The following is a 25,038-nucleotide window of genomic DNA, read 5'->3' as shown; positions in this document are numbered from 1 at the left end:
CCATAGGACGTTTTTTTGGGGTTAAATTGCATAAATATAAATGTGTCATTAAGCCCAACACCACTGGACAAGCCAATTAATAAGGTTTGTCACGTAAACACACCATGCCAATTAGTTAATAGTTCAGCACACCGGTGTGTTGGGGGCTAAACCCACATTTTTAAATAGAGTACGACATTTAGCCGGTAATTACAACCAGTCTCATCAGGCGACAGCCAGAATTGTGAAGAAATCCTCCTATTTCGGTCTTAAATAGTGGGGGTAAATGTGGTGTCGTCACTGTGAGCTAATCAGGTGTTAATATGTGTTTCAGAGGCATTAAGGACAACACTGACTGTGAACTGCCTGAGTAGCACCAATATTGTGGCCATCAATTGGTACAAAGACTGAATCGGTCTTAGAAAGCTGGTGTGTGGACCCAGCAAGCAACGACTCCATCAAAATTCAACTGAAGAAAACTGGATTACATCTAATACTTGATAGTCATGAGAGAACCTGGCAGACTAGAAACAGATGCTTGAAGGAAAGATCAATCATGAGAAGTAAAATAGCATCCACAACACAGGCATTTATGAAATGATGGAAAAGTGAATAATTACATATTACACCAAGGATGCACGTGTCAAATTATATTAGTTTAATTCATACAATTTTCATCGTTAAGTATCAATTTTTTTAACTTTGCATTTAATTACAATTAATACACGTTAGCAGCAAAACAAATGTAATACAATCACCTGCCGAAGGTAAACACTGCATGACCGACCAAAAGTGTGTCATTAAGACCCTCCACCCCCTGATGCAGTCAAAACCAATTAAATTGTAATTTGTACACTCGTTAAACGGGCGAATTAGTGTTTCAGTTCAGTGATAAGTTGAAAAGTTATTCTCACAATCAAATTTAACAATTATATTGGAGGTTTCATTTGAAACTAGATGATCAGTGCAAGATCGAGGAAGTCCGATTAAAAATCAAGGAAGTCAAAATAACTGTGTCTCATTAACCCAGCTTCCTAAATAGGTGTCATGACCTCGAAGGAACAACAAATCAGATATAAGCCAGATAATTAAGCATTATAAATAACTGCACTCTCCCTTAATAGTGACAAAAATGCTCGGCTGCCCCTGGCATGGCAGACAAAGCACCTGCTTTAGCTGCTGGACCTAGGAAGGGGCAGCCCCGAGTATGCACGTGGATGGGTGCACGCCTGCAGTGTCACAGCAGCATGGAATCGTATCCTCAATGCATACACACTTTTGTCTTAAATTTTCTACTTTACACGCATACTGATGCGACATGTTTGAAAGTGGCTATATTATTATCGTTAAACTGGTGTACAAAAATAATATAAAGTAATTTAATCTATCATGAGACGTTAACATTGCAAGCGATATCTCTATCGCTTTGTAAATTAGTTTGCGTAAGCATGTCGTGCAACAACTTGCTCACAGCTTAGCGCTCGCGACGTGGCCTCGGAGGCCATCACAGACGAGCGCTGACGCTTCTCTGGCGCAGCCCCAGTGCAGCGTCACCCCGACTCCCCCGTGTCCATAGCAGTGCACCACCGTCATGCGCAGTGCCCCACACGCCAGGCATTCCCTCTCCAGGCGGACCGAGGTCCGGCTTGGCCGCAGCCCGACTCGCACGTCAACTCGCCGCGATCCCTTTAGGGAAGGCACCAGGGCGCAACATCGCTCCCATATGCCCAGGGAATCTTCCGCTACGGGGAGCAGCATACCCCAGTGACTCTGACGCGTGCCGCCAAGCGTCACGTCACGCACCCCCGGATATATGTAAGTGTGCCCATCCCCTGCACGCACAAAGTGCTTTAGCCAGGGAGCGCGCACCATTATCACTTGCCCACGCACCGGATACACTTTATTGTCTCCGAATAATGCGTGGGAGCCCAGGCCTGTGCAGTTGACAACGACGTCATACTTACCATGAAGATGCCATATATTTTCCACATGCATCTTCTTTAGCTCTACATTTGCCGACTGCAGCCTAAAGAAAGACAAAAGTCCAAGTGATGTCATGCTTAAAAGAGCATTGAGGTGGTGCCCATCTGCTTACAGCCCTAAGCGAGTGGTAAAAATTCCAGATTCCTATGGTGGGGAGTGAGTATTCATAGGACAACTACTGTTGGCTTCCCCCACAAAGTGGTACTCATTTTATCGACACTTGCAATGTTCCATTTGCAAGCCGCTTGTTCTTCCGCTGAGCTGCCTGGCACACAAACCATATACATTCTGGACAAATGCAGGTACAATATCTGATTTGGGTGTATTAAAAATAGTCCAGTGTATAAGCATATTTACGAGTATTTCACAACATGTTCAAACAAAATGTACCATTTAAGTAAAATGTGTAATATATGTGTTTCCTACCAAACTGGTAATACATTTACAATGTAAATAATTACTGAAGACATTTTAAATTGCATTGGCTTGGTACCACCGACCTCTCCCATCTTATCTCTTCTTTCCCCTCCCAGCGACTTTCTCTTATAATGCCTCAGGTTAGCCCCGTTCCATGGGACGTGGTGGTTACTTCTTCTCCTCTGCTGCCTCTGGGTCTCAAATTTCCTCCACCTGGACATGTGTACTGTTAAAAGACTTTCCTCTTTGTCTCTGCTTGCAGCTGACTTTTCTCAAAATATTAGATTTCACTGCTTGTCCCTCCTTGTATAGATATTGAGTAGTAACCATAACTCGTCGTCTAGGTTGTAATGCAGCTGTTGTTACCCGGGCACAACGAGTGAATCCCCACCACTTGTGCCCTCGGAGAAGGCTCGCAAGTAGGTACGAGTTCAAAATGCGTTCCACTGTTGTGGAGCAGTGCAGCCGTATTTGGGCGATTGTTATTTTCCATTTGAGGATAAGGTGATCTCACCTGCTCTGGCCTGTTCAGATAAGATTTAAGGCAGCCGATTAGATTTCACGAGAGGCTATAACAGCATTAAAGGTTTATTTCTTCCGATGCCCCAACCCCCTTACTTTTAGAAATTATTTGTATGTTCATAAGTAAATATTCCTCCCCATTCCCCTGTCCCTACCCCTTTAATCCTACTACACCATCTAAATGCATACTCCCCCTCCCTCCATGTACAGCGTCTTGACTTTACCAGCTACATGGTTGGATTACATCGTGTGTTTTAACACTGTGGGATGTTTAGGTGTGAATTTACATGGGCTTTTGACTTACCACAGTAATTAAAATGCATTAAATCATATTTTTTGTCATTTACTTTTAAAATTGTTTTTTGGTTTCGGGCTACTGATGAATATTTTATTTTTAATTAACACAAATTTGTATCACAAGAAACTTTGCAGAGCAGAAAAAAAAATCTGGATTTTTGTTATGTTGTGGGGCTGCCAAATAGTGACATTCAGTGCATCGGTGCTGGTCGCGCAAGTTCGTGTGTTAACCAAGTGTGGTAGCGCAAGTGCGTGTGTTAACCAAGTCTGGTAGCGCAAGTGAGTGTGTTAACTGCGTGTGGTCACGCCAAGTGCGCTGCTTACTTCTTCATCAGCCAGGGCAGGTAAAAGGAGCTCTCGCACTGCAGCGTAGTGAAGAACCAGCCGAAGGTGTGCCCCGGAAACCCAGACAGTTCCTGATCGGTCATTGCGCGGAACCCAATCACCAAGTCAGCCCAGAAAGGGAGGCGCTCCACTGGGGGCTCCCTGAACACTTCGTATCTGAAAACAAAAGAGACCACTTCACACACAGACACTCGCATCCACTGGGCACATCGTATTAACTTCATCCTAGGGCAGCAGGAAGGCACAGTGGTAACACTTGGGCCTCACAGCAAGATGTCCCTTAGATCAATTCCTTACTTGGGTGCCTTTCTGTATAGAGGAAGTAACCCCTGTTCTGCATCGGTGTCCTCCGGGTTCCCTGGTATCCTCTCATAAAAAAAAACACATCCAATCTAACTGGTTTGGGTCAAACATCCCAATACTGAAAATTTACCTGGGATTACACGAAAAAACATCATCCCCTACTGCAAAAACTTAGCAGGTCCCTCCAGAAAAAGTACTGAGACTCAGGATTCCTTGGTAAACAAGGAACATAAATTATCTTTAATAATACTTCAGAATCAGAATCTTCATTTAGACTGCAGGAGGAATCCGATGAGATATGAGGCTCTTTTTTACAGATGCCCAGTATGGGTGGGTCAGCAAAATACTGACTTTGGTGTTGGTGTGGATGGCATAGTCATCAGACAAATGGAGAATACATTTGTATTTATTATGGATACTCCACAACCTTCTCAACAAACTACGGATTACAATGGAGATGTGTTCATATTGTGTATCCTATAAGTAACCCTTGGGTTCAACTAAAGTTTCTTGAGATGTGATTGTATGTAAACGCTATACACATTCAAATTGTAGTTGTTAAGATATTTTTGAATGGTTAAAATGATCAAAAGCTAGTGTTTCTACGGGTCAACCTAGACCATATGCTCACATATAAATACCACCTTTCCAAAGTAGCTCAGAAGATCAAGAGTGGAAACTGTTTCCTGAACAAACTGGGCGTTGAGGAAACAATAGGAAAACACAATTATCAAGGCCTGTGCTGCTATTCATCCTCAGCACCCATGGCCAGACCACTGCTGGATCAAGGCCTCTCCATGCCTATTCTTCCATTCTTCCCTTAAAACCCATCTCTTCTCCATTGCCCATTCTACTGCTACTGCTACTCCCTGCCCCTGCACCCCAGCTACGACCAGGCCTACCCCAGCCGCTCTCACAACCTTTACCCCTATCACTACCCCTACCCCTCCTTAACCACTACCACCCGTCCTCCTGTCACCATAACTACACAACCACTTTTAATAATCCCACTCCTTATTTTAACCATCATCTCACGAAGAATGTTACAACTATTTTAAAGTGCCTTGAAAGGCTCTATATGAACGATATAAGATAAGACCCCAGTGGACTTTGGATGCCAAATTCCATATCATTCCTGCAGTTAAACTGATCTCACCACGCTATCTCCATGGTGGTGATCCTCGTGGGCACGTTCTCTCCTTTGGCTGCCATCGTCACCAGTTTCATCCATCAGCCATACCTGCTAGCGATGTGTGCTGCCCAAGAACACTTATTTTCCTTTTCTAACTTTTTTTGTCGCTTTTCTCCATTTTGTAGTGACTGTGAATGTCACTGTGTGGTGCCGGGCTTGCGAAGTCACAGTGGATATGTTGCCATTATGTGCAGCCCGGTTACTGGATGTAGTACCAGCCCTAACGGGGCTTGGGTGAGCGCTCGTCAGCGCGGAGGCACCACGTACAGTGTGCGGTGCGGGCTCCCGGTGAGGGAGCGAGAGGGAGTGTAAGCCAGCCAGGGTTACGTTGGGGCATAATATGCTAGTTGACACGTGACTGGATGATATTGGAGGGGGGCCACAGGTGGACGGGTGCCGCTGGGCAGTCACGTAGTATAAAGGAGCTCTCAGGAGCCTTCTGGAAAGAGCTGGAGAGATCTAGAAAGTGGGTGGGGCGAGGGGCGGAGCCAGCCTCAGCCCAGGCCAATATAACGGGGGCCCCGTGAGGGGCTCGGGGTTCTATGGGTTGTTGGTGAAGAAGATCCACATCGGGTTGAAGAAGCCTCTAGCCACGCGGTCCGGGACCCAGCTCGTGGTCCGGACTGGGATTGCAAACCGTGCCTAATTCTGCCGTAGTGTGGGCGTTCAACACCCAAATGTAGGTTACGTTATGTTGTATCTTAATTTTTGGAGCTTTCGTGACTGCAGGAATTATTCTTTGTTTTTTTCGGTAAAGTCACGTATAAAGAAAAAATAATAAATTAAATAATAGCATACGACGTTTCGATTGCAACACAAGCAATCATCATCAGGTATAATGAAATAGCGACATAGAATCTAACCAGAAAACTATAGACAGACATGTAAGCAGACAGATATCACCAAGATACATAGAGAGAGCAACCCAGGAACAGAGAGGGGTGATCGTCTATTTAAGGCCACCCCACAGAGACGATCACCCCTCTCTGTTCCTGGGTTGCTCTCTCTATGTATCTTGGTGATATCTGTCTGCTTACATGTCTGTCTATAGTTTTCTGGTTAGATTCTATGTCGCCATTTCATTATACCTGATGATGATTGCTTGTGTTGCAATCGAAACGTCGTATGCTATTATTTAATTTATTCTTTTTTCTTTATACGTGACTTTACCGAAAAAACCAAAGAATACGTTATGTTGTGTTGAGTTGGTGAAATAAATAGTGTTGCGCCCAACACAAAATCTGCGACTCAGTTGGACTTACTACAATTTTTATCCTCACTGTACTTTTGACATGATGTGAGATAAATCATCCCTTCGGAGCTCCCTCCCCTCCATCACCGTCCCCGTGTCAGAGAACGATCCGCAGAAGAAAATATAACAATTATTGAGAACCCTCTAAGTTTCGATTTAAAGCTTTCGTGACTGCAGGGATTCATCTTCTTGGTTTTTTCGGTAAAGTCACGTAGAAGGGAAGTAATAAAATAATAAAAATAAAACATAATAAAATGAAACAATTCTCACGACGTTTCGGCCACAACGCAAGCAGCCGTCCTCAGGTGAAGAATGAGACAATCCAAGCTAGGAGCTTACATATAAGCTGGGTTGGGGGTGGAAGAAGACCCTCTAAGTGGCCTTTTTGCCCACACGAGGGGGCAACACTCTCCCAATCACCAAATGAAGCACAAAACAGAATTCTATACGATATTGTTTGTGCAGCATTGTTGACCAGGCCAAGACCATCAACTTACTATATCTTGATTTGAAGCTTTCATGACTGCAGGAATCCAAACTCTTTGGTTCTTTCGGTAAAGTCACGTAGGTAAAATAAAATAAATCACGAATCTGGGTGGTCTAGCAGCCGAAGGTTTTAGGGAGCTCTGCTTGGTCTGATCAATTAGAGAAGTCGATTTAGTGATGATATTGTTGATTTTGTGGCTAGGCAGTTGGTGGGATCTCTGTTGATTTTGGTATAGCTGCCATCATTAAGGTCCTGAATTTTGTTGTTGTAAGTGGTTTTATCCATGCCCTTGTCGGCTGAGAGGATGACAATGCCATCTCGAATCGATCAGACCAAGCAGAGCTCCCTAAAACCTTCGGCTGCTAGACCACCCAGATTCGTGATTTATTTTATTTTACCTACGTGATTTTACCGAAAGAACCAAAGAGTATAACTTACTATATATGAGAATCAGGGAACTGTGCAGATTAACTGCTACCCAGGCTCTCAGCAGCATCGGCTCACCACTGACATCTGATCCACCCAGCCACTTCACGCCCTTACATTCCTTAACCGTCAATATCACGTCCTTATTTTACATTGATATCTGATTTATGCATTCCCTTTCTGTATTTCAGTGCAATTCCCAACATAAATCTCCGCATGCTTCTTTGTGTACTTTTAACACTTTGTATTTTCTTTGTCAGTGTCCGTGTATCTGATCCGTTTGTCATACCAGGTAATGTGCACTCATTGAAAACTTCTTCATTAAGCACAATGGTTTGTTGATTTTCATAGGCTCTACATCTTGCTCACATTCACCTCTTTATTTCATCTTTTGATTACAATCTGCCTTCATGAATTGCTCTAAGTGTACATATTTTATAGTGTTTCCAGTAGCATCCCTCTAATAATTATTTTTTCTATTAGCGACTGTCGGACGTGTCTTTTGTTTTGCTTATATTTCGCTTCAACCTGACTGCAGCCTTGGTCTCGAATCATGTCCTTTTTCTGCCATAGACTGCATATATGTCAAGCCAATGCTAGAAAAATAGAATGAATACCAAATACAGGCAGTCCCGGACTTACGAACATCCGACTTACGAACACCAACTTCTATGAAACATTATTTTTGACATCGACTTAGCAAACTGAACCGCGGAACTATTTGTTCAGCGGAGCGATCCTCCGCGAGATTTAATGAGTCAGCCAAGCGCTGGGAGTCTGTGCGTGTGTGTGTACATGTGTGTGTGTGTGGGGAGCGGCGACCCGAGTTCGATCTCGCTCACGGCCAACACCAGTGACGACTCAGCCTCAAATGTGTACCTGGTGCGGCCGGGCGTAGTGCTGGCCACCCACCCCCTTGTGTGCCGTGCTGGCCTTTATAGGTGCTTGCTAATAGCACTTGCCCCAATAGTCTGTTAAGGCTGTACTGGGGACCTTTGTATTTGTTTGCCCCCATGTGTGTGCAATTGGGGTGGCTCATTGCGCCCCTTCCGACAAGCAAGCCAGCATCAGGACTCAAGGTAAGTGGAAATAAAACAGATTTTTTATATTTATATAACTTTGTTTCATATTTTATTTACTATACAATATTTATTACATGCAAGTGTACAATATTTCTTATTTATGAGTTTTAAGATGCTTCCCTTTTTTGTTCGGTCGTAACACATTTAATAACACTGACCATATGTGCATTTAAATACAGTACATCATTGTGTTCCGACTTACGAACTGGGCACAGGAATAGAATCCGTTTGTAAGTTACATCTTGGAGATTACGAAACAATAATTGTTTTAGTGGAAACTGAAGCTCTCATTCAAGCTCTCACAAACCAATGCCTAAATATGAATACGAGACTATGAAGCATTGCACTATATTGCTTTTAACATCTTGCTAATACAGTGAGGGAAAAAAGTATTTGATCCCCTGCTGATTTTGTACGTTTGCCCACTGACAAAGAAATGATCAGTCTATAATTTTAATGGTAGGTTTATTTGAACAGTGAGAGACAGATTAACAACAAAAAAATCCAGAAAAACGCATAACAAAAATGTTATAAATTGATTTTCATTTTAATGAGGGAAATAAGTATTTGACCCCCTCTCAATCAGAAAGATTTCTGGCTCCCAGGTGTCTTTTATACAGGTAACGAGCTGAGATTAGGAACACACTCTTAAAGGGAGTGCTCCTAATCTCAGCTTGTTACCTGTATAAAAGACACCTGTTCACAGAAGCAATCAATCAATCAGATTCCAAACTCTCCACCATGGCCAAGACCAAAGAGCTCTCCAAGGATGTCAGGGACAAGATTGTAGACCTACACAAGGCTGGAATGGACTACAAGACCATCGCCAAGCAGCTTGGTGAGGTGACAACAGTTGGTGCGATTATTCGCAAATGGAAGAAACACAAAAGAACTGTCAATCTCCCTCGGCCTGGGGCTCCATGTAAGATCTCACCTCGTGGAGTTGCAATGATCATGAGAACGGTGAGGAATCAGCCCAGAACTACACGGGAGGATCTTGTCAATGATCTCAAGGCAGCTGGGACCATAGTCACCGAGAAAACAGTTGGTAACACACTACGCCGTGAAGGACTGAAATCCTGCAGCGCCCGCAAGGTCCCCCTGCTCAAGAAAGCACATATACATGCCCGTCTGAAGTTTGCCAATGAACATCTGAATGATTCAGAGGACAACTGGGTGAAATTGTTGTGGTCAGATGAGACCAAAATGGAGCTCTTTGGCATCAACTCAACTCGCCGTGTTTGGAGAAGGAGGAATGCTGCCGATGACCCCAAGAACACCATCCCAACCGTCAAACATGGAGGTGGAAACATTATGCTTTGGGGATGTTTTTCTGCTAAGGGGACAGGACAACTTCACCGCATCAAAGGGATGATGGATGGGGCCATGTACCGTCAAATCTTGGGTAAGAACCTCCTTCCCTCAGCCAGGGCATTGAAAATGGGTCGTGGATGGGTATTCCAGCATGACAATGACCCAAAACACACGGCCAAGGCAACAAAGGAGTGGCTCAACAAGAAGCACATTCAGGTCCTGGAGTGGCCTAGCCAGTCTCCAGACCTTAATCCCATAGAAAATCTGTGGAGGGAGCTGAAGGTTCGAGTTGTCAAACGTCAGCCTCGAAACCTTAATGACTTGGAGAAGATCTGCAAAGAGGAATGGGACAAAATCCCTCCTGAGATGTGTGCAATCCTGGTGGCCAACTACAAGAAACGTCTGACCTCTGTGATTGCCAACAAGGGTTTTGCCACCAAGTACTAAGTCATGTTTTGCAGAGGGGTCAAATACTTATTTCCCTCATTAAAATGCAAATCAATTTATAACATTTTTGACATGCGTTTTTCTGGATTTTGTTGTTGTTATTCTGTCTCTCACTGTTCAAATAAACCTAACATTAAAATTGTAGACTGATCTTTTATTTGTCAGTGGGCAAACATACAAAATCAGCAGGGGATGAAATACTTTTTTCCCTCACTGTACACTGTGTACATTTATACTTGCATTATTCATATGGTTATTTTTCCATTACTGGTGACTGCATTGAAAAAAATTGTAAAACCACTTTTCCACACAAATAGAAACATATAACAACATGAATAAGGTGTTTTACCTTTTAAATAAACGGGCAGAGCTGTCAGCAGTGCAGGGGCGGTTTCTTCATTAGGGCGATTGGGCGACGCACCACCAATGTCATTCAACCACAGAGTCACGCTAGCCGTCACTGTCAGCCTCTGGATATAGTCCAATCAGCGTCATGTCACGTTCTGTGGAGTACCGCCTCTTTTTGGGCGATTTCACTACGGCTGAGAATCGCCCCGAGTGGCCCCATAGACTTACATTCAAAGATGTTTTTTTTCGAACGGGGGCGCTGCAATGCATTCTCTATGGCTTCCGGGAGGGCATGCACTAACGTGCTTACGTCATCATACGTGCTAACGTCATCATACGTGCTAACGTCATCATACGTAAGCACGTTTCATCCAACAATATAATTTATCGCCACCTAGTGGAATCTTTAATAAAATTAACTTGAGTGGTTTGTTTTAATAGTGAGTATATAAACAAACAAGATGTATTGTAAGAGTCACTTTATTTTTCATTAATATTAAAGAAGTGAAGTTGCCTTTACATGCTTAAGCTGTTAATTTATTCATTGCATGGGTGGACCTTATCAATCATCCAGACATTTGCCCACCCTGAGAGATTTTGCAGGAGCCGCCACTGCAGCAGTGTAATGGTTAGCACAGGTGCAAGTTGCTGGTTCGCTTCCATCTCCAAGCGCAGGAGTTAAAACAATGGTTCAAGTTTCTTAAATCCCTCCACCTCTGTCCACCGAGCAGTGTAAATGGATTCACCACAGTCGATCAGCAGGTCATGTGTGGTGGGGTAAAGTGTGGGAATGCCTACCTTTTCCAAGACATCTGGTCAGTGTGGAAGAGTAGACAACATATCCTCTAGAGCTCCCTCTGGCATCAGCAAACAATTGCAGGGTTGTACCTTTACCTTTTAACAGAGAAACGAGGGAAATTGTACCATGCTGTGACTTGAACCACTGTGCCGTTTATACATTCGCGTGTGTCAATCAGTACATTCATTAAGAACATTCTAGTGGAAACAGTGACGGCTTCCTGACCTTTGGAACCAGCAATCGATTATGAAAACGGTTACCGGTTGTCGTTTACCGACTATTTTACATGCACGTGTCGGAGCATACATGGGAATATTTACCCTGACACAAGCTGAACACCGATGGAGGGAGCGTCATCTCGCCGTGCAAGTCCCAGAACGTGCTCAAATGTCTCCTTGAACCAGTAGCGTAGCGTGTCTGTGGGAGTGCCTGTTGGGAGGGGGGGGGCGATAGTGTAGCGGTTAGCGCGCTGCGCTATGAACCCGTCGACACGGGTTCGATTCCCACTCACGGCCAACACCAGTGACGATTATCTGAACTGGTCCCGGGCCTCCCCTAGGTCGAATAACCCTCACATGAGTACCTGGTGCGGTGTGTAAACATTGCTGAGGGAGACAAAGGTGGTCGGGCGTGTCGCTGGCCACCCACCCCCTCGTGTACCGTTCCGGCCTTCATAGGTGCTCGCTAACAGCACTTGTCCCTACAGTCTGTTAAGGCTATATGGGGGATCTTTGTTGGGAGGAGGGGGTGGCAGCACACCACAAACGTAACACACGGGCAGCTGCTGGTGACACCAGGGCCCTGCTGTGGCCGACGGCCTCTTCGTGACCAGGAAGTCTTAAGCGCTCGGACTCCCCTTCAATGGAAATCATCTCTTTTTAAATCCTTTATATTAAGTTCGCTTGCTTAGGACCGTGCAAATATTTCGGTAGTTTTTTAACCCACTTCCCGTGATCCAATCGAGCTGACATTTTGCACACAGACTCGTTATGCGTGACAACGCATTTTCGTGAAAAAAACATTCCAAAATTTTACGCTGTTTAGGGAAGTTATTTTAAATATTTAATTACCAATTGTTTAATGCTGCCAGACAATCATCTGACCCATAGGTGGCAGCCATCTCAAGCCAGAGGACGAGAGGACTCTAGCCGCCACGCATATAAAGGATTTATAGTGAAAAACTTTGTTTTCACGGGTTATACTTGTTAGTCCCTTATAAAATCCTCCGTGGATTCTTTCAAAACAGCTGCCCTTTTTGACCTGTCACAAAACAGCGCTTAAGTAGGAATGTGTGGCTCTCAAATATTACACCCAGCCAAGATGAGGGTGAATGTCAATGGCAGACAGAAATATGCAACGTCTGTCTCTGAGATACAGTATCTCCCACACGATCAACCCACATCACCGAACTCGACTACCACAGGGAAAAGATAAATAACTCAGAGCCCATCCGGTTGTTTTCTGCGGAAACCTGTAGAGTGCAATGCTATCCCATACCGTGTACATCCTACATGGGCGTCACTCACCGGTGATGCAGGGTGCATGTTGTAAACTCCACGTGTTGGAATTAAAGCTTGCGTGTGGGTGCTGTGTTACTTTGCGGGGGGGGGGATGTCTGCTGATAAGGACATACCAGGTATTGTACTTGGGTGTAATATGCCAGCTGCCACATCGCTAGTGGTGTCAGGACTGAAGTTATCAGCCAGCACAGAGATGTGGGCGTGCGGCAGTGATCGGGAAATGCAGAGTGCGGTGGACAGCCCCATCACTCCTGCACCGAGCACACACACTCGTGGTGCATCTCCATGCCGTCTGCACCACCCACACGCACGCACAAGAACATCTTACGAGGATGACTCTCGGATAATACGCAGTGTCTAAATAAAGTTCCACCTTTATAAATAGCCATCATACTAAAATTAATGGCATCTTTCAAAGCACAGAGCTGTCTTTTTTTAAACCTGGTCAGGTCTCGAGAGGAGGGCGTTGCTGCTCTGCTTGTGTGTAGAGCATGACTTGTGTTCAGTGCTCCGGATAACTGCACCACTCTGTATCAACTGTGGCAGTGACGTGGCCCAGTGGTAGCGCATTCGCCGCTTGTTTTTATCAACTAATAAAAACTATATAAAAACATATTTTACCAGAAAAGGCCCACTGAGCTACATACAGTGAGGGAAATAAGTATTTGATCCCCTACTGATTTGGTACGTTTGCCCACTGACAAAGAAATTATCAGTCTATAATTTTAATGGTAGGTTTATTTGAACAGTGAGAGACAGAATGACAACAAAAAAAATCCAGAAAAACGCATGTCAAAAATGTTATAAATTGATTTGCATTTTAATGAGGGAAATAAGTATTTGACCCCCTCTCAATCAGAAAGATTTTTGGCCCCCGGGTGTCTTTTATACAGGTAACGAGCTGAGATTAGGAGCACACTCTTAAAGGGAGTGCTCCTAATCTCAGCTTGTTACCTGTATAAAAGACACCTGTTCACAGAAGCAATCAATCAATCAGATTCCAAACTCTCCACCATGGCCAAGACCAAAGAGCTCTCCAAGGATGTCAGGGACAAGATTGTAGACCTATACAAGGCTGGAATGGGCTACAAGACCATCGCCAAGCAGCTTGGTGAGAAGGTGACAACAGTTGTTGCGATTATTCGCAAATGGAAGAAACACAAATGAACTGTCAATCTCCCTCGGCCTGGGGCTCCATGCAAGATCTCACCTCGTGGAGTTGCAATGATCATGAGAACGGTGAGAAAATTAGCCCAGAACTACACGGGAGGATCTTGTCAATGATCTCAAGGCAGCTGGGACCATAGTCACCAATAAAACAGTTGGTAACACACTACGCCGTGAAGGACTAAAATCCTGCAGCGCCCGCAAGGTCCCCCTGCTCAAGAAAGCACATATACATGCCCGTCTGAAGTTTGCCAATGAACATCTGAATGATTCAGATGACAACTGGGTGAAAGTGTTGTGGTCAGATGAGACCAAAATGGAGCTCTTTGGCATCAACTCAACTCGTCGTGTTTGGAGGAGGAGGAATGCTGCCTATGACCCCAAGAACACCATCCCCACCGTCAAACATGGACGGGGAAACATTATGCTTTGGGGGTGTTTTTCTGCTAAGGGGACAGGACAACTTCACCGCATCAAAGGGACGATGGACGGGGCCATGTACCGTCAAATCTTGGGTGAGAACCTCCTTCCCTCAGCCAGGGCATTGAAAATGGGTCGTGGATGGGTATTCTAGCATGACAATGACCCAAAACACACGGCCAAGGCAACAAAGGAGTGGCTCAAGAAGAAGCACATTAAGGTCCTGGCGTGGCCTAGCCAGTCTCCAGACCTTAATCCCATAGAAAATCTGTGGAGGGAGCTGAAGGTTCGAGTTGCAAAACGTCAGCCTCGAAACCTTAATGACTTGGAGAAGATTTGCAAAGAGGAGTGGGACAAAAAATCCCTCCTGAGATGTGTGCAAACCTGGTGGCCAACTACAAGAAACGTCTGACCTCTGTGAATGCCAACAAGGGTTTTGCCACCAAGTACTAAGTCATGTTTTGCAGAGGGGTCAAATACTTATTTCCCTCATTAAAATTCTAATCAATTCATAACATTTTTGACATGCGTTTTTCTGGATTTTTTTGTTGTCATTCTGTCTCTCACTGTTCAAATAAACCTACCATTAAAATTATAGACTGATAATTTCTTTGTCAGTGGGCAAACGTACAACATCAGCAGGGGATCAAATACTTATTTCCCTCACTGTAGCTCTTTTTCAGAAGCTACCTGGCCACAAATGATAGCCCAATGAAGTAGCTTATCACGTGGAAATTTATAGCAGCCAAATACTCTCAACGAATGTTTCTAAATGTGGAGCGAAACACCGGAGGACCTGGAGAAAATCCAAGCGACCACAGGGAGAACATGCAAAATCCAAATATATAACAGGTGTGAGGGTCGGGATTTAACCCACGACCTTATATACACCAGGCGAGGTAGTTAACATCTCGCCACCAAGGTTCGTGGCTGCCCTACTTCTTCACAGTGCACGTTATAGATCCTCTGAGGTAATTTAACAAAATAAGACAAATGTGTGCTGGCGTCATGGTCTACATTCGTCAAATAAAAAAACCCTACAATTTGGATTCCACATAGCAATCATCGCCCCCTACTGTCAGACTCAAATTTTAAACAAGCCACAGTGCGACTGCGGCCATGCCATACAATGGACCACATCGTAAACCACTGCAGTCCTTCAATGGTGGAATATCAAAGCCAGACGAACTCTCTCCTAAAGCCCTCTCGTGGCTAGCAGACCCCGACATTGGCATTTAGCTCCTGAACATATTTCCATATGTAAGAATATAATAACCATTTGGTAGTGCTGAACCACATAATGCTGCACAGGGGCAGCTGCCACCGGGGGGTGCCTTTTCGATTATGCGCGTACGGTTTATCCGATATGCGGATTAACTGCGTACATGAGCTTATGACAAAAAATACAGCTCATGGATTATGCATTGTTATTCTTGGAAATGTTTATTAAGTCACGTGCTTAAACCGAACAAAAATGTGCTCAGGTTAATCCTAAATCCACGTGATCCCCGCTACAGTAGAGTAGTTGCAATATATTTACAACAGTGGCCGCAGTTTAATTGACGTTGATTGGTGTGGCTCTGCTGCTGTCCACTTCGTGGGTCGAGTCTTCTTCGGAGGGGGAGCAGGGAAGTGTTACAATCACTGAGCACGCGGACCGATCGGTCGATCGATCGGACATTCGTAGTTTTGGGCATCGAGATTCTGTGGGAATTGTTTTTATTTCTGGATCTGCGATCGACAATCATACTGTAAATGCAAAGATTACGATTGTAATTATTATCCCTGGCCCTCCATAGCAAGGGTTGGTGGATCGCACAAATGTTATGAAACTCACTACATTGTAAACGTTGCCAGTTACGACTGTATATCTTACACATAATTGCATAATTGTTGTAAAGCGCCTTAGAATAATCTAATCTATATAAGATACGATACAGTGAAATGTCTTAACTACAATTCACTGGACCGTATCACTCAAGTAGCTTTCATGTCAACATACCGCGAGTTGGCACAACAGATGTGTTTGACCATATAAACAGCTGTGTTATTGCCAGCAAGGGTAAGCCAATTCTTAAAATTCTCACTCACCCTCTCACCCACCCTCACCCTCTCACCCACCTTCACCCTCTCACCCAGCCTCACCCTCTCACCCACCCTCACCCTCTCACCCTCCCTCACCCTCTCACCCATCCTCACCCTCTCACCCACCCTCACCATCTTACCCACACTCACCCTCTCACCCATCCTCACCCTCTCACCCACCCTCACCCTCTCACCCACCCTCACCATCTCACCCACACTCACCCTCAAACCCATCCTCACCCTCTCACCCACCCTCACCCTCTCACCCACCCTCACCATCTCACCCACCCTCACACTCTCACCCAGCCTCACCCTCTCACCCACCCTCACCCTCTCACCCTCCCTCACCCTCTCACCCATCCTCACCATCTCACCCACCCTCACCATCTTACCCACACTCACCCTCTCACCCATCCTCACCCTCTCACCCACCCTCACCATCTCACCCACACTCACCCTGAAACCCATCCTCACCCTCTCACCCACCCTCACCCTCTCACCCACCCTCACCATCTCACCCACCCTCACACTCTCACCCATCCTCACCCTCTCACCCACCCTCACCCTCTCACCCACCCTCACCCTCTCACCCACCCTCACCCTCTCACCCACCCTCACCCTCTCACCCACCCTCTCACACATCCTCACCCACCCTGACCCTCTCACCCACCCTCACCATCTCACCCACCTTCACCCTTTCACCCACCTTCACCCTCTCACCCAGCCTCACCCTCTCACCCACCCTCACCCTCTCACCCACCCTCACCCTCTCACCCTCTCACCCATCCTCACCCTCTCACCCACCCTCACCATCTCACCCACACTCACCCTCTCACCCATCCTCACCCTCTCACCCACCCTCACCCTCTCACCCACCCTCACCATCTCACCCACCCTCACCCTCTCACCCATCCTCACCCTCTCACCCACCCTCACCCTCTCACCCACCCTCACCCTCTCACCCACCCTCTCACACATCCTCACCCACCCTGACCCTCTCACCCACCCTCACCCTCTCACCCACCCTCACCCTCTCACCCATCCTGACCCTCTTACCCACCCTCACCCTCTCACCCACCCTCACTCTCTCACCCTCCCTCACCCTCTCACCCATCCTCACCCTCTCACCCATCCTCACCCTCTCACCCACCCTCACCCACCCTCACCCTCTCACCCACCCTCACCCTCTCACCCACCCTCACCCATCCTCACCCACCCTCACCCTCTCACCCACCATCACCCTCTCACCCACCCTCACCCTCTCACCCACACTCACCCTCTAACACACACTCACCCTCTCACCCACCCTCACCCTCTCACCCTCTCACCCACCCTCACCCTCTCACCCACCCTCACCCTCTCACCCACCCTCACCCTCTCACCCACCCTCTCACCCACCCTCACCCTCTCACCCATCCTCACCCATCCTGACCCTCTTACCCACACTCACCCTCTCACCCACCCTCACTCTCTCACCCTCCCTCACCCTCTCACCCATCCTCATCCTCTCACCCACCCTCACCCTCTCACCCAACCTCGCCCACCCTCACCCTCTCACCCAGCCTCACCCTCTCACCCACCCTCACCCTCTCACCCATGCTCACCCACCCTCACCCTCTCACCCACCCTCACCCTCTCACCCACCCTCTCACCCACCCTCACCCTCTCACCCACCCTCACCCTCTCACCCATCCTCACCCACCCTCACCCTCTCACCCTCTCACCCACCCTCACCCACCCTCGCCCTCTCACCCATCCTCACCCTCTCACCCACACTCACCCTCTCACCCACCCTCACCCTCTCACCCATCCTCACCCACCCTCACCCTCTCACCCACCCTCACCATCTCACCCACCCTCACCCTCTCACCCATCCTCACCATCTCACCCACCCTCACCCTCTCACCCATCCTCGCACTCTCACCCACCCTCACCCTCTCACCCACCTTCACCATCTCACTCACCCTCTCACCAATCCTCACCCTCTCACCCATCCTCTCCCTCTCACCCACACTCACCCTCTCACCCTCCCTCACCCTCTCACCCACCCTCACCCTCTCACCCACCCTCACCCTCTCACCCACCCTCACCCTCTCACCCATCCTCACCCTCTCACCCACACTCACCCTCTCATCCACCCTCACCCATCCTCACCTTCTCACCCACCCTCACCCTCTCACCCATCCTCACCCTCCCTCAGCCTCTCACCCATCCTCACCCACCCTCACCCACCCTCACCCTCTCACCCACCCTCACCCTCTCACCCATCCTCACCCTCTCACCCACCCTCACCCATCCTCACCCTCTCACCCATCCTCACCCTCTCACCCATCCTCACCCTCCCTCAGCCTCTCACCCATCCTCACCCACCCTCACCCACCCTCACCCTCTCACCCACCCTCACCCTCTCACCCACATTCACCCTCACCCACCCTCACCCTCTCACCCACCCTCACCCTCTCACCCACCCTCTCACACATCCTCACCCACCCTGACCCTCTCACCCACCCTCACCATCTCACCCACCTTCACCCTCTCACCCACCTTCACCCTCTCACCCAGCCTCACCCTATCACCCACCCTCACCCTCTCACCCTCTCACCCATCCTCACCCTCTCACCCACCCTCACCATCTCACCCACACTCACCCTCTCACCCACCCTCACTCTCTCACCCTCCCTCACCCTCTCACCCATCCTCACCCTCTCACCCATCCTCACCCTCTCACCCACCCTCACCCACCCTCACCCTCTCACCCACCCTCACCCTCTCACCCACCCTCACCCATCCTCACCCACCCTCACCCTCTCACCCACCCTCACCCTCTCACCCACCCTCACCCTCTCACCCACACTCACCCTCTAACACACACTCACCCTCTCACCCACCCTCACCCTCTCACCCTCTCACCCACCCTCACCCTCTCACCCACCCTCACCCTCTCACCCACCCTCACCCTCTCACCCACCCTCACCCTCTCACCCACCCTCTCACCCATCCTCACCCACCCTGACCCTCTCACCCACCCTCACCCTCTCACCCACCCTCACCATCTCACCCACCCTCACCCTCTCACCCATCCTCACCCTCTCACCCACCCTCTCACACATCCTCACCCACCCTGACCCTCTCACCCACCCTCACCCTCTCACCCACCCTCACCCTCTCACCCACCCTCACCCTCTCACCCATCCTGACCCTCTTACCCACCCTCACCCTCTCACCCACCCTCACTCTCTCACCCTCCCTCACCCTCTCACCCATCCTCACCCTCTCACCCATCCTCACCCTCTCACCCACCCTCACCCACCCTCACCCTCTCACCCACCCTCACCCTCTCACCCACCCTCACCCATACTCACCCACCCTCACCCTCTCACCCACCCTCACCCTCTCACCCACCCTCACCCTCTCACCCACACTCACCCTCTAACACACACTCACCCTCTCACCCACCCTCACCCTCTCACCCTCTCACCCACCCTCACCCTCTCACCCACCCTCACCCTCTCACCCACCCTCACCCTCTCACCCACCCTCACCCTCTCACCCACCCTCTCACCCACCCTCACCCTCTCACCCATCCTCACCCATCCTGACCCTCTTACCCACACTCACCCTCTCACCCACCCTCACTCTCTCACCCTCCCTCACCCTCTCACCCATCCTCATCCTCTCACCCACCCTCACCCTCTCACCCAACCTCACCCACCCTCACCCTCTCACCCAGCCTCACCCTCTCACCCACCCTCACCCTCTCACCCATGCTCACCCACCCTCACCCTCTCACCCACCCTCACCCTCTCACCCACCCTCTCACCCACCCTCACCCTCTCACCCACCCTCACCCTCTCACCCATCCTCACCCACCCTCACCCTCTCACCCTCTCACCCACCCTCACCCACCCTCGCCCTCTCACCCATCCTCACCCTCTCACCCACACTCACCCTCTCACCCATCCTCACCCACCCTCACCCTCTCACCCACCCTCACCATCTCACCCACCCTCACCCTCTCACCCATCCTCACCATCTCACCCACCCTCACCCTCTCACCCATCCTCGCACTCTCACCCACCCTCACCCTCTCACCCACCTTCACCATCTCACTCACCCTCTCACCAATCCTCACCCTCTCACCCATCCTCTCCCTCTCACCCACACTCACCCTCTCACCCTCCCTCACCCTCTCACCCACCCTCACCCTCTCACCCACCCTCACCCTCTCACCCACCCTCACCCTCTCACCCATCCTCACCCTCTCACCCACACTCACCCTCTCATCCACCCTCACCCATCCTCACCTTCTCACCCACCCTCACCCTCTCACCCATCCTCACCCTCCCTCAGCCTCTCACCCATCCTCACCCACCCTCACCCACCCTCACCCTCTCACCCACCCTCACCCTCTCACCCACCCTCACCCTCTCACCCACCCTCACCCTCTCACCCACATTCACCCTCACCCACCCTCACCCTCTCACCCACCCTCACCCACATTTACCCTCTCACCCTCTCACCCACCCTCACCCTCTCACCCACCCTCACCCTCTCACCCATCCTCACCCACCCTCACCCTCTCACCCTCTCACCCACCCTCACCCTCTCACCCATCCCCACCCACCCTCACCCTCTCACCCACCCTCACCCTCTCACCCACCCTCACCCTCTCACCCAGCCTCACCCTCTCACCCACCCACACCCACCCTGACCCTCTCACCCTCCCTCAGCCTCTCACCCTCTCACCCATCCTCACCCTCTCACCCATCCTCACCCTCTCACCCACCCTCACCCTCTCACCCATCCTCACCCTCTCACCCTCTCACCCACCCTCACCCTCTCACCCACCCTCACCCTCTCACCCACCCTCGCCCTCTCACCCATCCTCACCCTCTCACCCACACTCACCCTCTCACCCACCCTCACCCTCTCACCCATCCTCACCCACCCTCACCCTCTCACCCACCCTCACCCTCTCACCCACCCTCACCATCTCACCCACACCCTCTCACCCATCCTTACCCACCCTCACCATCTCACCCACCCTCACCCTCTCACCCATCCTCTCCCTCTCACCCACACTCACCCTCTCACCCTCCCTCACCCTCTCACCCACCCTCACCCTCTCACCCACCCTCACCCTCTCACCCATCCTCACCCTCTCACCCACCCTCAACCATCCTCACCCTCTCACCCATCCTCACCCTCTCACCCATCCTCACCCTCCCTCAGCCTCTCACCCATCCTCACCCACCCTCACCCACCCTCACCCTCTCACCCACCCTCACCCTCTCACCCACATTCACCCTCACCCACCCTCACCCTCACCCACCCTCACCCTCTCACCCACCCTCACCCTCTCACCTACCCTCACCCTCTCACCCACATTTACCCTCTCACCCTCTCACCCACCCTCACCCTCTCACCCACCCTCACCCTCTCACCCATCCTCACCCACCCTCACCCTCTCACCCACCCTCACCCTCTCACCCACCCTCACCCTCTCACCCACCCTCACCCTCTCACCCACCCTCACCCTCTCACCCAGCCTCACCCTCTCACCCTCTCACCCACACCCACCCTGACCCTCTCACCCTCCCTCAGCCTCTCACCCTCACCCTCTCACCCATCCTCACCCTCTCACCCATCCTCACCCTCTCACCCATCCTCACCCTCTCACCCATCCTGACCCTCTTACCCACCCTCACCCTCTCACCCATCCTCACCCACCCTCACCCTCTCACCCACCCTCACTCTCTCACCCTCCCTCACCCTCTCACCCATCCTCACCCTCTCACCCACCCTCACCCTCTCACCCATCCTCACCCTCTCACCCACCCTCACCCTCTCACCCACCCTCACCCTCTCACCCATCCTCACCCACCCTCACCCTCTCACCCACCCTCACCCTCTCACCCACCCTCACCCTCTCACCCATCCTCACCCACCCTCACCCTCTCACCCACCCTCACCCTCTCACCCACCCTCACCCCTCTCACCCATCCTCACCCACCCTCACCCTCTCACCCACCCCACCCTCTCACCCACCCTCACCCTCTCACCCACCCTCACCCTCTCACCCTCTCACCCACCCTCTCACCCATCCTCACCCTCTTACCCACCCTCACCTTCTCACCCACCCTCACTCTCTCACCCACCCTCACCCTCTCACCCACCCTCACCCACCCTCACCCTCTCACCCACCCCACCCTCTCACCCACCCTCACCCTCTCACCCACCCTCACCCTCTCACCCACCCTCACCCTCTCACCCTCTCACCCACCCTCACCCTCTCACCCATCCTCACCCACCCTCACCTTCTCACCCACCCTAACTCTCTCACCCTCCCTCACCCTCTCACCCATCCTCACCCTCTCACCCACCCTCACTCTCTCACCCAACCTCACCCACCCTCACCCTCTCACCCACCCTCACCCATCCTGACCCTCTTACCCACCCTCACCCTCTCACCCACCCTCACCCTCTCACCCACCCTCACCCTCTCACCCACCCTCACCCTCTCACCCACCCTCACCCATCCTGACCCTCTTACCCACCCTCACCCTCTCACCCACCCTCACCCTCTCACCCACCCTCACCCTCTCATCCACCCTCACCCTCTCACCCATCCTCACCCTCTCACCCTCCCTCACCCTCTCACCCTCCCTCACCCTCTCACCCATCCTCACCCTCTCACCCATCCTCACCCTCTCACACTCTCACTCACCCAGCCTCACCCTCTCACCCACCCTCACCCTCTCACCCACCCTCACCCTCTCACCCACCCTCACCCTCTCACCAACCCTCACCCTCTCACTTACCCTCACCCTCTCACCCACATTCACCCTCTCACCCATCCTCACCCACCCTCACCCTCTCACCTACCCTCACCCTCTCACCCACCCTCACCCACTCTCTCCATCTCACCCACCCTCACCCTCTCACCCATCCTCACCAAACCTCACCCTCTCATCCACCCTCACCAACCCTCACCCATCCTCACCCTCTCACCCACCCTCACCCTCTCACTTACCCTCACCCTCTCACCCACATTCACCCTCTCACCCATCCTCACCCACCCTCACCCTCTCACCTACCCTCACCCTCTCACCCACCCTCACCCACTCTCTCCATCTCACCCACCCTCACCCTCTCACACATCCTCACCAAACCTCACCCTCTCATCCACCCTCACCAACCCTCACCCATCCTCACCCTCTCACCCACCCTCACCCACCCTCACCCTCTCACCCACCCTCACCCACCCTCACCTTCTCACCCACCCTCACCCTCTCACCCATCCTCACCCTCTCACCCATCCTCACCCATCCTCACCCACCCTCACCCATCCTCACCCTCTCACCCACACTCACCCTCTCACCCACACTCACCCTCTCACCCACACTCACTCACCCCGCCTGAGGCATGCCCGTGGATCCACGCTCCATTACAGCTGCGATCGTTGAGCTTTAATTTCCCCTCTCGTGCTACTCCCCCTCCCCCTCTCGTGCCACTCCCCCTGCCCCTCTCCCCTCTGGCGCCACTCCCCCTCCCCCTCTCGCGTCACTCCCCCTGCCCCTCTCCCCTCTGGCGCCACTCCCCCTGCCCCTCCCGCGTCACTCCCCCTCCCCCTCTCGTGCCACTCCCCTTGCCCCTCTCGTGCCACTCCCCTTGCCCCTCTCGCGCCACTTCCCCTGCCCCTCTCGTGCCACTCCCCCTGCCCCTCTCGTGCCACTCCCTCTGCCCCTCTGGCGCCACTCCCCCTGCCCCTCCCCCTCTCGTGCCACTTCCCCTCCCCCTCTCGCGCCACTCCCCCTGCCCCTCTGGCGCCACTCCCCTTGCCCCTCTCCCCTCTGGCGCCACTCCCCCTGCCCCTCTCGCGCCACTCCCCCTGCCCCTCTCGCGCCACCCCCCCTGCCCTCCCCCTCTCACGCCACACCCCCTGCCCATCTCGCGCCACTCCCCCTTCCCTCCCCCTCTCGCGCCACTCCCCCTGCCCCTCTGGCGCCACTCCCCTTGCCCCTCTCCCCCTGGCGCCACTCCCCCTGCCCCTCTCGCGCCACTCCCCCTGCTCCTCTGGCGCCACTCCCCCTGTCCCTCTCGCGCCACTCCCCCTGCCCCTTTTCGCGCCACTCCCCTTGCCCCTCTGGCGCCACTCCCCCTGTCCCTCTCGCGCCACTCCCCCTGCCCCTTTTCGCGCCACTCCCCTTGCCCCTCTCGCGCCACTCCCCCTGCCCCTCTGGCGCCACTCCCCCTGCCCCTCTCGCGCCACTCCCCCTGCCCCTTTTCGCGCCACTCCCCTTGCCCCTCTCGCGCCGCTCCCCCTGTCCCTCTCGCGCCACTCCCCTTGCCCCTCTCGCGCCGCTCCCCCTGTCCCTCTCGCGCCACTCCCCCTGCCCCTTTCGCGCCACTCCCCCTGCCCCTCTGGCGCCACTCCCCCTGCCCCTCTCGCGCCACTCCCCCTGCCCTTCTGGCGCCACTCCCCCTGGCCCTCTCGCGCCACTCCCCCTGCCCCTCTGGCGCCACTCCCCCTGCCCCTCCCACCTCGTGCCACTCCCCCTGCCCCTCTCCCTTCTAGCACCACTGTCCCCGTCCGAAAAGATCAGATTTAAAACATGTTTTTTTTGTTATTCACAGCAGAGCAATGCAAATA

General features: G+C 51.4%; 1 protein-coding gene across 2 annotated transcripts; it reads right to left on the bottom strand.

Moving 5' to 3' along the window:
• Nucleotides 1-548: 548 nt before the first annotated feature.
• DDO (D-aspartate oxidase) lies at nt 549-23,885 on the bottom strand. 2 transcript variants are annotated; one of them, XM_078598570.1, is made up of 5 exons: nt 23,799-23,885; nt 12,827-13,005; nt 11,514-11,622; nt 3,523-3,699; nt 549-2,005 (listed from the first exon to the last, which is right to left on the bottom strand). In XM_078598570.1, exons 1-5 carry the CDS (start codon nt 23,831-23,833, stop codon nt 1,447-1,449), a joined length of 1,059 nt encoding a protein of 352 aa, XP_078454696.1. In that variant the 5' UTR covers nt 23,834-23,885; the 3' UTR covers nt 549-1,446. The 2 variants fall into 2 exon arrangements, with proteins under 2 accessions (XP_078454696.1, XP_078454697.1); XM_078598571.1 differs by lacking the exon at nt 12,827-13,005 and adding an exon at nt 11,193-11,288 and having other exon boundaries at nt 23,799-23,884.
• Nucleotides 23,886-25,038: the final 1,153 nt, after the last annotated feature.

This window comes from Lampetra planeri, chromosome 11, assembly GCF_965212315.1.
Source record: "Lampetra planeri chromosome 11, kcLamPlan1.2.h2, whole genome shotgun sequence".
NCBI classification, from domain to species: Eukaryota; Metazoa; Chordata; class Hyperoartia; order Petromyzontiformes; family Petromyzontidae; genus Lampetra; species Lampetra planeri.
The sequence above is the reverse complement of the archived record's forward strand: the minus strand, read 5'-3'. Positions and strand labels throughout refer to the sequence as shown.